The 13,013-nt window shown below is 59.8% G+C and overlaps 1 protein-coding gene across 3 annotated transcripts in view; it reads left to right on the plus strand.

Annotated features, from left to right (window-relative positions):
- The window catches only part of AGAP3 (ArfGAP with GTPase domain, ankyrin repeat and PH domain 3), a 105,576-nt gene that overhangs the window by 28,946 nt on the left and 63,617 nt on the right, over nt 1-13,013 (plus strand). For 2 of the 3 annotated variants that reach the window (XM_041471030.1, XM_041471031.1), the window contains exons 2-3: nt 8,659-8,717; nt 12,862-12,949. In XM_041471030.1, coding sequence (XP_041326964.1) covers nt 8,659-8,717; nt 12,862-12,949 — 147 coding nt within the window. Of the gene's footprint in view, nt 1-230; nt 1,056-8,658; nt 8,718-12,861; nt 12,950-13,013 lie in introns of those variants that run through there. The other variant, XM_041471029.1, reaches the window with a different exon arrangement.

Raw genomic sequence — 13,013 nt, forward strand, 5'->3', positions numbered from 1 at the left:
GGGCCGGTTCTGGTCCCGGTGAACGCTCCGGCGGGGCGCGGGCAGGTTCTGGTCCCGGCGCTCGGCGACGCTCCGACGGAGTCCGGGCCAGTTCTGGTCCCGGTGAGCGCCACGGCGGGGCCCGGGCGGCCGGGCAGCGCCGCCGCTCCCTGGTGCGGGCTCCGCCGCGGGCGCTGAGCGCGGCCGAGCAGTAACGGGGACCGCCGCTGCTCTGCCCCGGGGCCGCAGCCCCGCGCCGCCCACCATGGCCGAAGGCTGGCGCTGGGCCGGGCCGGGCCGGGGCGCCCCGCGGCCGAGCCCCCGCCGCGCCGTCAGCGTCTGCGAGTCGCTGGACTTGCAGGGCGTCCCCGCCGTCCAGGCCGCGCTCGGCGCCGCGCAGCAACAGCGCCGGCGGCCCAAGAGCTTCTGCGCGGCGGGGAACGGGGTGTCCGGGGCGCTGCTGCCGCCGCCGCCCCCCGCCCGCGCCCGCGGAGGCCTCCTGGACCTGCTCCGGCTGCGCTCGCCCCGCAGGCAGAGCCCCGAGGCGGAGGGCGACGGCCCCGACGAGGCGCAGCGCCCGCGCCCCAGCAGCATGACCTTCCTGCCCACCGCCCGGCCGCCGCACCCCTCCGAGAGCCCTGGCTTCCTCCGGGGGGGCTCCCTGTGGGGCAGCCGCCGCTGGAACCTCTTCGGGGGCAGCGGCTGGAGCGGCTCCAGCCCCAGGAAGAATTTCAGCTCCCTGCGGAAAAGCTTCAGTTTCCGCCTGCGCCGGGGCCACGAGCTGCGGCGCTCGGAGTCTGGGGGGCTCCTGCGCCCCACGCGCCTCCGCACCAAGAGCGAGGGTGATGCCAGCTCCCTGCACACCTGTCCCAGCAAGCGCGACCTGCTGTACCCGGAGCTGACCAGGGTCGGGGGCCGGCTGCACACCGACCCCGTGCAGACAGGGGGACTCTGGAAGCTCCTCACGAGCCGCTTCCGAAGGCGAGAGCGTGGCAGCACTGGCAGCGTGTGCCCCAAGGATCCCCATGGCAGTGTTGAGCCTGTCCTCATGGGTGGGGGTCCTCTGCGGGCTCTGGGTGAGTAAGCACAGGAGCGGTGCTGGGCTGGCAAGGGCCCCCTGTGCCGATGGGGCCTGCAGGGATGGGTGGCTGTGGCCTGTCCCAGCTGAGGTTCTGGGCTGTGCACTGGCACCTGGTTCTGTCCCAGTGCTCTGCAGGGTTTGCACTGCGCTGCAGTGAGGTGAGCGCTCACAGGGTCATGTCATACTCCCTGGGCACTGTCGTTGTCAATGCTGCTGGAGCAGTCGTGCTGTGGCTGCTGGGGAGGATGTGCTCCAGCATCTGGTTCCCTTGCTGGCCACACACCTGGGAGTCATGCACGTTTGTCACATGTCCTCCCTGCCCTGGTGGTGTCCCAGCAAGGGCAGGGTGGGCTGAGCCGTCCTGCCCTTGCCCCACAGCATTGGTGGAATGGGGAGAGGAGTGCTGTTGGGCTCCCAGGCAAGTGGGACTGTTTGGGAGGTTGCCAGAGCACAGACGTGGAGCAGGGGTCGGGGAGCCCAGAAATGTTCCTGTACCCCCCTCTTGTGAGCGGCTCCCTGGTGCCAGGCCTCATCTGGGGGATGCTCAGCCCCGGCCACCCCTGCTAAGGTCCTGCACTGGGGCTGAGCGGAGACCACGTGCTCAGGAGCACAGGGACCCTCACGGGGTGTGGGGCAGCCTGCAGAGAGCAGGCATAGCATCAGCAGTGATGGGACAGGGACAGGTCCCCACCGGGCTGGGCATTCAAGGGGAGCAGCTCTCGGGTGTTCGACTCTGATGCTGGTGTGGGGCCTCAGCTGGGGCTGTGCTGGTTGTGCCTCTGTGCCCTGTCCCCTCCCGGGCCCTGTGGAAGGAGCTGCAGGCGAGCCCTGTGGCCTGGCAGGGCCGGGAGGCGACAGCAGCATCCACAGCTTTTTAAGGCATGGAACGCATGGAGCTGGGGGCTGGGCCAAGCCCTGCGCCCGCTCCCGGGGGCCTCGCTGCGTTCCGCGGCTCTGCTCTGGATCTGGGTGCTGTGGAGGCAGTTCTCTGCTCGGCTTGTGTGCCAGAGGGATGTCTCAGGGCTGGCAGGCTCTCCAGGGAACCCACCTGCTCCCGAGGAACCTGGTTGCTGCTGAGGCTGGGGCTGTCCAGGGCAGCATCATGCCTGGATGTTCCCCAGGAGTGCTGGGCCACAGAGATCAGCACAGGAGCAGCTCTGCAGCTGCCCAGGGAGCTCAGGGGGCTCCATCCTCCAGCTCCCTGTGTCCCTCGGGCTCGCTGTGCTCCAGGGGAAGGTTCTGGAGGCTCCAGTGGATGCGGGGCTGCCCGTGTGCCACGAGGCCAAGGGCCGGGACGCCGCTGCGCTCCGGGGGTTCCGGTGCTGGCAGGGCAGCCCGGGCCGTGTGCCGCTGCCGGCTGGGTGGCGGGAGGTTCCCAGGAGAGGGGAGGCTGCGCTCATGGCTGGGGAATGTGGGTGTATGCGGGCAGGGAGGGCCGGGCCCTGCCCCTGCAGCGGGGGGCCTGTTCCTGCTTGCCGCTTCCAGTGGGAGCTGTGCCAGCAGCAGCCGGCCTGGCGGCCGCATTCCCAGAGAAGCAGCCGAGGTTGAGCACTTGGTTGGCGTCCTTGCCTCTCACCTGGCTCCTCCATGAGACAGGTAGGAGCTCCCTTTGGATCCATCTTTGGGAGACCCTGCTGAGGTTTCTGTGCAGAGCGGTGTGGGCAGCTTGGGGTCCCTGCAGCGGTGACCAGCCAGCTCATGCAGGACCACTGCTTGTTACAGGGATTAATGTTTGCCACTGTGGCTTGTGCTGGAGGCACAGGCTCAGGGATTGACCTCTACTGTGGCTCCTGGCAGGAGCCCCTGGTGCTGCAGAGCTCACACGGGGTTCAGTCACCCCGTTCAGTCACACTGTTCATTAGCTGCCTGGTACCTGCACAGTCCCTGTACCCACCAGCCCTGTGTCCTCCTGGGGACAGGGGGTGTGAAAAGGCAGCGGTGAAGTCTGCACAGTGAAGTAGCTGCTGCTTGTCCTCTCTTGTGCCCCATCTCCCCGTTGTCTCTCTGCTCAGAACGTTGGTCCGTGGCTTCCTCCGCTGGGAGCTGTGGGTCTCTGAGCCAGGCTGGGGGTGCTCAGCCTTAGTGCTGCTGCCACGGGGCTGCTCAGGAGGTCTCTGCCCCATTCCTGTTCCAGTCTTGCAGGCCCATGGTGTTCCAAACACCTGCTTGATGTCCCACAAACTTTGATGCTCTTTGTGGGCGCTGCCCACCTTGCCCTGGGAAAGCTGCTGGTGCAGCCCCAACTTGCCCTCCTGGGGGGTGCAGCTGCAGCTGCGGTTATCAGCACTTGGAAAAGCTGGATGTAGGAGTCCCGGCAGAGAGCCAAGCCAGCGCTCTCTCTGTTTCCAGAACCTAGAGTGGTTTGTTTATGGCACGCTGTGATACCCACCCTGCACCACGATCTGCATCCAGATAGACCCACAAAAGCCAGGGGCTCGCTCCAAGTGCTGCTCCCAGCCCTGGGGGGGTTCGGCTGGGATTGAGCACACAGAGAGGTGATGGGGGATTTCAGGGCTTGCTACCCAAAAAAGACATAAAGAGCTGATCCTTGTGTGATGGGCAATGGAGGGCAACAGCCCTTGGGACTAGAGAGCAAAGTCAACACAGAGTCTGGCCAGCTTGGACTGACCCAGGTGATCATCGTCAGTGGTTCAGAACATTTCTAGGTATCCAGGTGTTGGCTGGTGCCATTCCAGAGAGGCTCTCTAATAGGTATGGTCTTGGGAAGACTGGACTGTTTTGGAATTGGAGTTGTCCCTGTGGATGAAGGGATGTGTGATGGGTACAGCATCTCTGATGGCTCAGGAGGCATTCCTCATCTGAGGGAATAGCATGGAGCTGTGTCAGGGAGGTTTAGGCTGGATATCAGGAAAGAGTTCTTCCCCCAGAGGGTGATTGGGCACTGCACAGGCTCCCTAGGGAATGGTCATGGCCCCAAGGCTGCATTTGGACAGTGCTCTCAGGCACAGGGTGGGATTGTTGGGGTGTCTGTGCAGGGCCAGAGATGAGACTTAATGATCCTTGTGGGTCTCTTCCAGCTCAGGATATTCCGTGATTCTGTGATCACAGCTGTGTCCCCTCTCCCAGAGAGATGCCTTTAAGGTACCTCCCTTTACTCTCGTGTGTGGAGTACTGATGTGCAGGGCATGCGAGGGAAAGCTTCTGAGAGAAGACGGGCTGTTTTCTCATGGATTGGGTGAAGTTTGCATAGTGAGCTGGGTAGGTCATGATAAATATCACCTCGTGTTGGTACTTGCCTTGGTTGAGCTGGGAGTGTTGGTGAGAGGCAGAGATGTCATGGTGGGGTTAGAGATGCCTTGGATGCTGGGGCCAGTTTGGTGTCTGCACTTTGGAAAAGCTTGAGAGTTCTGGAGGTGTCAGGGAGGGAGCTGTTGGGACAATACTCTGGAGGACTCAGTTCTCAGGACAAGGTCAGAGGGTGTGCAGTGGGTGCAGAGGTGTCTGACTGCAGTCACGGGCAGCCTTAGGGAGAGGGAACCCTGTGCCTTCAGTGTTCACCTGCCAGCGCTCGTGGAGCTGCACAGCTGGAGCTGAGGTCAGGCACATTGGGAACAGGTTTTTGCTGCTGAGGTAGGTCCCCACAGAGTGCTGTGATGGGAGGTTGAGTTACCTGTCACTCTCTGCTGGGTTTTCCCTTCCAGCAGACCCTGTCCCACCATCACAGCAGGGTTTGGACTGGGTCTTTGGCAGTGTTTGGATGGGTGCTGGAGAGCAGCAGGTGCCGAGAGGTTGCTGGATCTTCCAGAGCCTGCATTGACCTCAGAGCACAGTGACACCAGCTGCTGCCAGCCGTGCATGCTGACGAAGCAAGGGTGGCAGTTCCTAAGCGTGCCCTTTCCCAGAGAGGCACAGCATCGTCTCCTTTTGTTGCTGAGCAGTGTTTAAAGCTCTGCTGAGAGAGTCCTTGCCAAGGTCGTGTCCTGCGGTGGGGACCCGTGGCTGGAACGCTGGCTATGCCTGTGCTGGTCCTTGACCTGGAGAAATCCCCCTCCTGCCGGGGTAGAGGCTTTATCAGCCTGGCCTGGGAGGGGTGGCTGTGCCCAGGAAGGGTGGCTGTGCCCAGGCACGCTGCCTCTGCCTCCCTTTGATCTGTGTGTGGTCAGGTGGGTCCGTTTGTGTGGCCGCAGTGGTGGCCACAAGTGGCCTCGGTTCGTGCGGCCTCTGCTGTGTTTGCACAGCCTCTGACCTGGTTTCAAGGCTGGGTTTAGTGTCCAGGGTTGCAGTGTCCAAGGGAGTTCCACCATGGCTTGGATAATGGGTTGGTTAATTATTAGTTGCTGTGTGGGGAGACAGATGTGTCTGCACTGGCGCTTCTGGAGCACTGGGTAGATGAACCTGCCGTGCATCATCCCGTGGAGCCAGCAGCTGGGCTGAGGAGTTGAGTTTGGCCAGCCAGCCCCTTTTCCTGCCAGCCTCCCTGTGGCATGTGGGTGCTGGGAGCTGTGGGTGTGTGGCTGGACCCCCTCCAAGCTCGTCAGGGCACAGGGAGCCACGGTGTCCGAGCTCTATGATGGAGGGTGCTGATCCTGCCCTCGGTGCACACCACTGCTGTCCCACACCTGGGGTCTGGTCTGTAGGTCCTGAATGTGTCCAGGATGACCAGCTGACCAAGGGACATCAGATACAGAGTGCCTCCTTTACATCTCTGCTCTTCTGCATGGCATGGCTCACCCCACCTCCCAAATTTCCACTTTTTGCAGTAGAGCTGCCTGTGCCAGGAAACCTCCATCAACAGAAGCTTCTGGGGAGTAACAGAATTGTCCTGAATTTCCTTTTCCCAGGCCAGTCTGGACTGATCTCCTCTTGTATGGTTATGTTGTGGAGCCAAGGATGCTGTTGGGCTGTGCTGAAGCTCTTGGTATGAGAGTGGTTCCCTGAGCCCACTGCTTTGGTTTTGGAGGTCAGGTGCACCTGGGGAAGGTGTTGAACTGCAGCACGGACAGCCTGGTCCCCTCTGTGTGATTTAATAACAAAGACAAGATGCAGGAGAGTGACCAGGTGTATTTTCATCTGTAATTGCAGGTGATGCAGCCAGTCCAGCAGTGAGGCTGTGCAGTAACTGGTGGCTCCCCGATGGTACACGAGCCCCAGTGCTCAGAGGTGATCAGTCCCGGGAGGTGTCTCCTGCTGGAGGCAGTCCCTGCTGAATGAGCTGGCACAGGGGCTCACCTGCCTGCAGGATTTGGGTGGTGCCTGTGCCCCGCTCAGGCTGCTGGGGGCTCACTGTGTGTTTGTTCCCACATGGTCACAGCTTCACCCAGGGCACCATGGGGGTCTCGTGCCCGTTCCGGTAGAGAGCGGTGCCCGAGGGCTGGGCACCCCTGGGCTGTCAGTGCCACACGTGCCCGGGGTCACTAGGAGCGCTGGGTGGCCTGGGCTGGCCTTCAGGCCTGGCAGCTGCTGGAGCAGGCAGACAGGCGTGCCTGGTGATCAGCTAGGTGGGCTAACAGAGTGGGGAGCGGGGTGGGTTGTGGGGCTGACTACTGTCCTGTTGGCCTTGTGTTGTTGGGTTTTTTTTGTGTTAAGGTTTACTCAGGGGCCTTCTCAGCAAGTGAAAAATCAGTGTTGCAAACTCTTGAACCTGGGTTAAAAACCAAGCAAGGATCTGTTGGGATGGTTGGTGCAGGAGGCAGCTGGCAGTTGCTGGGCAGCTTGTCCTGGTCATCCTTGAGCAGATCCAGAGAGAGCCCAGCCAGCTCTCTCCGAGGCTCTCCCTGCCTCTCCTCCTTCCAAGGCCAGTCACTGAGTGTGTCTGCCTTGTGCTCCAGTCAGAACCTGCCAAAAACCTGCTGTGTGTAGTGAAGCAGCACGAGTGTGTGCTGCCTGCTCCCTTCAGGGGATGCTGGGGACAGAGAAGGCCTGGATGGTGCTTTGTCTGTCACATTACCTGCCAAAGAGGCTGAACAGGGCAGAAGTCCCAAGTGGAGGTGACAGCTTTTTTTAGACCCAGTGATGCAGTTGGAAATACAGGTGTGCTGTTACCTTTTGGAAAGGGCTCAAAAATGTATCATTTTCCTCCTGATTGATGAATTGTTCTAATAAAAACATTACCTCTGCCTAAAAAAGGAAAGGGCAGGTGAAAGACACCGCAGAGAAATGATTCCTTGGGAAGGCTATAAATAACCTAGTGTTCCTGCAGCAGACTTGGGGAGTATTTGTCTGTAACTCCTGGAAAAGGAGTGTTCCTAAGTCAGCCATGGAAGGTAAAACTCCAGCACCATGTTCACACCTTTCTTGATCGTGATGGATGGATGTTGTGGGTGCTGTGGCTGCACAAAACAGGGACAAGGGCACGGTGCCAGGTCATGGTTTGTTGGCTCGTGCTCTCTGCAGCTTGGCCAGCCCTCTGGCAGTGGGAGCAGGAGGGGGCTCTTCCCCATGGCTGTGGGCTGCCCAGCGAGGTGAGAGAGGTGAGATGAAGCTTCAGCCTGGAGGTGGAGGAAGAGCTGGTGCTGTTGTGTGTCCAAGCTCTCCTGGGGAAGTACGAGGGCTGGAACAGGAGCTGGGCTGAGGGTAGGCACTGGTGGGCTCTGGCAGGGCTGTGGGGCCCAGTGCTGCCCCCAACACAAGATAGATGCTGCCGTGTTCCCTGAGAGGGTGGTTTGGGTACTACTGGAGCAGGCACTAGGAGTTGTGGGGTTGGGGCAGACCTGGAGCCACCCTCCCTGTGACCTCGGGTGACACTGGAGCAGTGGCAGTGCCCAGGTGTTTGACTGCTGCCTGCTTTTGGGTCTGCTGGATTTGCTGCTTCCCTTCTGAGTCACCTGAGATTCCCATTCCTGCAGTAGTCTGTGGCCACAGATTTGGCAGGTTTATTAGAGGTTCCTGAAGGTGCAGAGCTCCCACAGATTTCTGGTCTCCAAAAATCCCTTCTGTTTGTATGTGATAAACATGCAGGAGGTGCTGCTCCTGTGGGTCCTGCCCCGGAGCTGGTGTTGGGTGGAAGGTCTGGCCTCACCAAGGCGAGTGAAGGACTGAGGTTTGTCAGGTGGGGCTGCTGGCTGCCTTTGGCACTGAAGTGTCCTCCAGGCTCCTGCTCCTCCTCCAGATGCTCTGTGGCAGGGTGGGCGTGTTTCCTCAAGCCGTGCTGGATTGCCACAGCCTCTGTAAGCCTCTTGCAGCATGCTGCCAGTTCCACCATGTGCAATGACTCGCTGTGTTTGTGTTGTGTGGAGGGTGGCTGACACCCCGGGCAGCTCCAGCGCCCGCGGCGTGCCGAGGGCAGGGCTCGGGGCGCTGGCACGTGCCCTCAGCTCGGGGGCTTGTGCAGCTCTGCTCCCCAAAAGGCAGTCTGCTCCCTAGTGCTTCCCCTGTGCTCTGTGCCTCGGGGCAGGGCATGCTGGAGGGGGTTTTGTGCTCCTGCAGGGCTGAAGGGGGGCTCCAGCCATGCTGCTGCTGCCCTTGGCTTGGACACTCCTCCCCGTCTGGGGCTCCGGCTGCGGGCTGGGTCCTCGTGCAGCTCTGGAGTGGAAGGATGAGAGGAACCATATACCTGCCTGGAGGGAGCAGGGAGGGTGTAGCAGGATCTTTGCTGGGATCTTGAAGGTAACCTGATGATTTCTTCCCTCTGCCTGCAGATTCGTTTGTGAACAGCCAGGAATGGACCCTGAGTCGCTCGGTGCCTGAGCTGAAGGTGGTGAGTACTTGTGGCTTGTGCCTGGGATAGCCCTGCTTCCCCAAATCCTGAAGAAAACTCTGCATTTTCGTGTGGCCAGGTGGAAACACACAGAGGCTTCAGCCTCAGAAGGAGAGGGGAGCTGGGGCTGCTGCCATTCCAGGGAAGGACTGATGTTTCTCAGCTGAAGCTGCAGGTGCTTCAGTGATCAATTCCTCCCTCTGCCCCTTCCTGTGCTCTGTGCCAGCCCCCAGCTCTCCTTACAGGCTCCTGGCATGTGCCCTTCCATTCCTTCTACCTTCTGCTTTTGCAAGATTAACTTTTTTCAATATCAGTCCAAGAAACAAAAGAACAAAATTCTTCTTGCAAAACATTCCAGCACCGTCCTGCCACAGTGTCTCTTACCTGCAGTTAAGTGAGAATCAAACCAAACTTTGAATATTCATTTGTTAGTTTACCTGTGAAATGCATTTTAAAATCATTCTCACAGCTGTTTGGGTGTCACTGCCTGATGCTGGGGTTCTGCAAGGCTGCAAAGCCATGCTGCCAGCTAAACCATCCTAAAGCTTTTAATTCCTCCTCAAGTGGCACAGCCCTTTCCCCAGGTTTTGCATGACCTCTGGGGATCTCTGTTGCTCCAGGATTTGATCCGGCCAAAGCAGCTCTTCTAAAAGCCCAGAGGCCTTTTGGAGTCCTAGTTTAGAGCGACAGAATCATTTGGGTTGGAAAAGCCTCTGGAGATCTTTGAGTCCAGCTGCTTCCCCAGCACTGCCAAGGCCATCGCTGGCTGTGTCCCCAGGTGCCACACCCACACAGGTTTTAAATTCCTGCAGGGATGGGGACTCCCCCCTGCCCCGAGCAGCTGTGCCAGGGCTGGACAGCCCTTTCCAGGAAGGAATTGTTCCCAATATCCCATCCTGAGCTGCCCTGGCCCAGCCTGAGGCCGTTCCCTCTGCTCCTGTCCCTGTTCCCTGGAGCACAGCCCGACCCCCCGGCTGTCCCCTCCTGTCAGGAGCTGTGCAGAGCCACAAGGTCCCCCCTGAGCCCCCTTTTCTCCAGGCTGAGCCCCTTCCCAGCTCCCTCAGCCTCTCCTGGGAGCAGAGCCCCTTCTCAGCTTCATTCCCTGGACATGCTCCAGCCCCTCCAGGTCTTTCTTCTTGTGAGGGGCCCAACACTGACCCCAGCAAGAAATGTTGCCAAGCTTCACTTCCTTCCCATTTTCAAGCAACTCTGTGTCCTCTGTCTCTCCCACAGGAGTTGAGGGTCTCACTGCTCTCCCTGATTATGTTCTCAGGCATTCAAGATACTTTCTCCAAGGTCTTTGAATAATCTGATGTACTTAAGATATATTCAGCAGTTTCCCCTCCCTCAGTTTCCCCCCAAAAGCTTCCTCCCAGTGCTGGAGGCCAGGAGGAAGCTGTGGCTGAGCAGTTCTTGCAGAGGGGCACTGATGGTGCCTCCTGTCAGGGCTTGTCCCCTGCACCTGCCACATGGCAGTGCCAGCACAGTGCCGACTGTTTTCCCACATTCTCCCCAAAACCATGGAACAGAGGCTCCCACAGTGCTTACTGACCTTGTTTGGCTCCAGTTTGCTGCCTCTCAGGGGCTGTGTTCCTCAGGGTTCTCAGTTCTGTGGCTGGTTTGAATCTCTGGGTGAGCTGAAGAACACGGCAGAGCAGCAAGATTTTGGTGAGATGTGGGGGAGGGTTTGTACTATGTGCAGACAAAGTGTAAGTGCAGCCTCTGTCCAAGTTCTAGAGCTAAATGCCACGGAGTGTTTATCTTTGGTGTGGTATGGCACCCTTGCTGCTGCGTGGCCTCGGGAGCCGCTCCGTTGGCACAGGAGCCATGGCCAGCCTGGCACTGAAGCCTGAGCTGCCTGCCTGCAGCTGGGCTCTCCAGAGTTCCTTCTGTGAGACCTTCTGTAGTACTCCCAGCTAGAGGGCTGTGTCTGTGTCAGGGGCCCCCAGCAAAACAGACATGGCCCTGGAGTGGATCCAGAGAGGCCATGGAGATGCTCTGAGGGCTGGAATTCCTCTGGAGCCAGGCTGGGAGAGCTGGGGCTGTTCAGCCTGGAGACATTAGAGCCCCTTCTAGTGCTTGAAGGAGCTCCAGGAAAGCGGGAGAGGGACTAGGGATAAGAGCCTGGAGTGACAGGACAAAGGGGAGTAGCTTTCCATGGACAGAGGGCAGGGTTAGATGGAGTATTAGATTAGATGGAATGCAATCTTCCCTGTGAGAGTGGTGAGGCCCTGGCACTGGCTGCCCAGAGAAGCTGCCCCATGATCCCTGGAAGTATCCAAGGCCAGGCTGGATGGGGCTTGGAGCGACCTGGGGTAGTGGAAGGTGTCCCTGTCCATGGCAGGGAGCGGCACTGGATGATTCCCAGCCCAAGCCATGGTGGGATTCCGCGGTTCTGTGGTTACCGTGGGCAGAGCGCGGTGGCAGGGAGGGCTCGGGCAGAGGCTGGGCTGTTCCCTTGTCCCTGGCATGGGCATGGTGTTGGTGCAGCTCTGCCCAGCGAGGCTCTGGAGATGCACAGCGGGCAGGGCTGCAGCCCAGCTGTGCTCTCTGCCTTGTCACCTGTGTGAACGCGCTGTCGGGGGCTGTCACTGCCCTGACGGGTGGCACATGGGGCAGTGCTGAGAGCAGCCCCTGGGAGCCACTGATCACTGCTCCCTGCTGCTGCCCCTTGGCACCAGGGGCTGGCAGATGGGCTCGTGTCCTGAGCTCTGCCAGCACGGTCTGTGCCACACAGGCAAGGGCTGGTGCCTCTCTGCTTCTCACAGGGAGCATGTGCCTGGCCCAGGGCAGCGGGAGCATTGAGTGCCTGCCCGAGAGCTGGAGAACCTGCCTGGTGGTGACTCACCTGCCAAGCTCATCCCTGTGCCTGGAAAAGTTTGGCTGTAAACTTCCATGGTGGCAGAGGCAGCTTTAGTGTTTGTAGCCACTCCTTACCTCACTTCTTCTGGCACTGGTGCGGCCATGTGAGTGCAGCTGTACAGAATGACAGAACCATTAAGGCTGGAAAAGCCCTCTAAGGTCATCAAGTCCAGCCATCAACCAGCACCACCACCTTGTTCATCACTAAGCCATACCCTCAAGTGCCACTTCTACATTTTTTAACGCTTCTGGGGATGGTAACTTGGTTCACCTTCAGCTGAAGGTGACCCCTTCCCTTTTGTGGAAAAGGGATACCTGATATCCAACCTAAACCTTCCCTGATGCAATTTGAGGATGTTACCTCTTGTTCTGTCGTTAGTTACTTGAGAGCAGAGCCCAGTCCCTACCTGGCTGCACCCTCCTGTTAGGGAGTTGTGGAACGAGAAGGTTCCCCCTGAACCTCCTTTTCTCCAGTCTGAGCCCCTCCCTCAGCCATTTCTCCTTAGACTCGTGCTCCAGATCCTCCAGTACAGACCTGGTCCCACAGTTAAGCAGCATTAAATGGTCAGGAGGACACTGGCAATGCGCCGAGCTGGGCTCTCTGACCCATCCTGGGTCACCCACCTGCATTTCACAGCCAGTCTGAGGGTGCTGCAGTCAGGTGTGCTTCCACCCAATTCCATTGGGTGCTCGGTAGGTTTCTCCTGTGTTGGTTGAACCTTGGTGCTGGGTGTTCCCGCGTGGGCGGCACCGTCGGCTCTGCGGGGAGATGCACGCAGTGCTGCCGTGGTGCTGGTGCCTCAGGCACGAGCACATGCTGGGCCTGCACCCAGCACAGAGCTGCTCTCTGCTCCCCTTCTACTGGCAGCTGCTGTCCAGAGCTGCAGCACCCCAAAACTGGGCATGTGTGGGCTGGGAGAAGAGGTTGTTCTCCTTCTGGATTGACTTGGGGTGGCAAGTGTTCCCTGAGGAGCAGAAGGGCTGTGGGAAGAGCTGATGTGGCTCTGACAGGGCTGTACCTATTCAGGTGAGGACAGGTACTCAGTGCCCTCTGTCCAGGTGGCTGTGCCCCAGTCTCAGCTGCTCTCTGCCCGACTGAGCCCAGTCCATCCCCTGGCCTCCCACCGAATCCTGGGCTGGGTGACACCATCCCTGTGTCCTCTCAGGGACACCTCTGCCTCCCTCAGAGTGTGCCCCAGCACTGGTGCTGTCACCTCACGGGGGTGGCCTCGTGTACAGGGACACGTGCTGGGCACACGGGTGACATGTGCATCTGTTGCAGGGCATCGTGGGGAACCTGTCCAGTGGCAAGTCGGCCCTGGTGCACCGCTACCTGACCGGCACCTACGTGCAGGAGGAGTCCCCAGAGGGTAAGGTCTGCTTCCCTGCGTGCCTGGGGATGGGCTGGGGTCACTCCTCTCTGTGGTGCAGAAG

Source organism: Pyrgilauda ruficollis, unplaced genomic scaffold (genome assembly GCF_017590135.1).
Source record: "Pyrgilauda ruficollis isolate IOZ18807 unplaced genomic scaffold, ASM1759013v1 scaffold252, whole genome shotgun sequence".
Taxonomy (NCBI): Eukaryota; Metazoa; Chordata; class Aves; order Passeriformes; family Passeridae; genus Pyrgilauda; species Pyrgilauda ruficollis.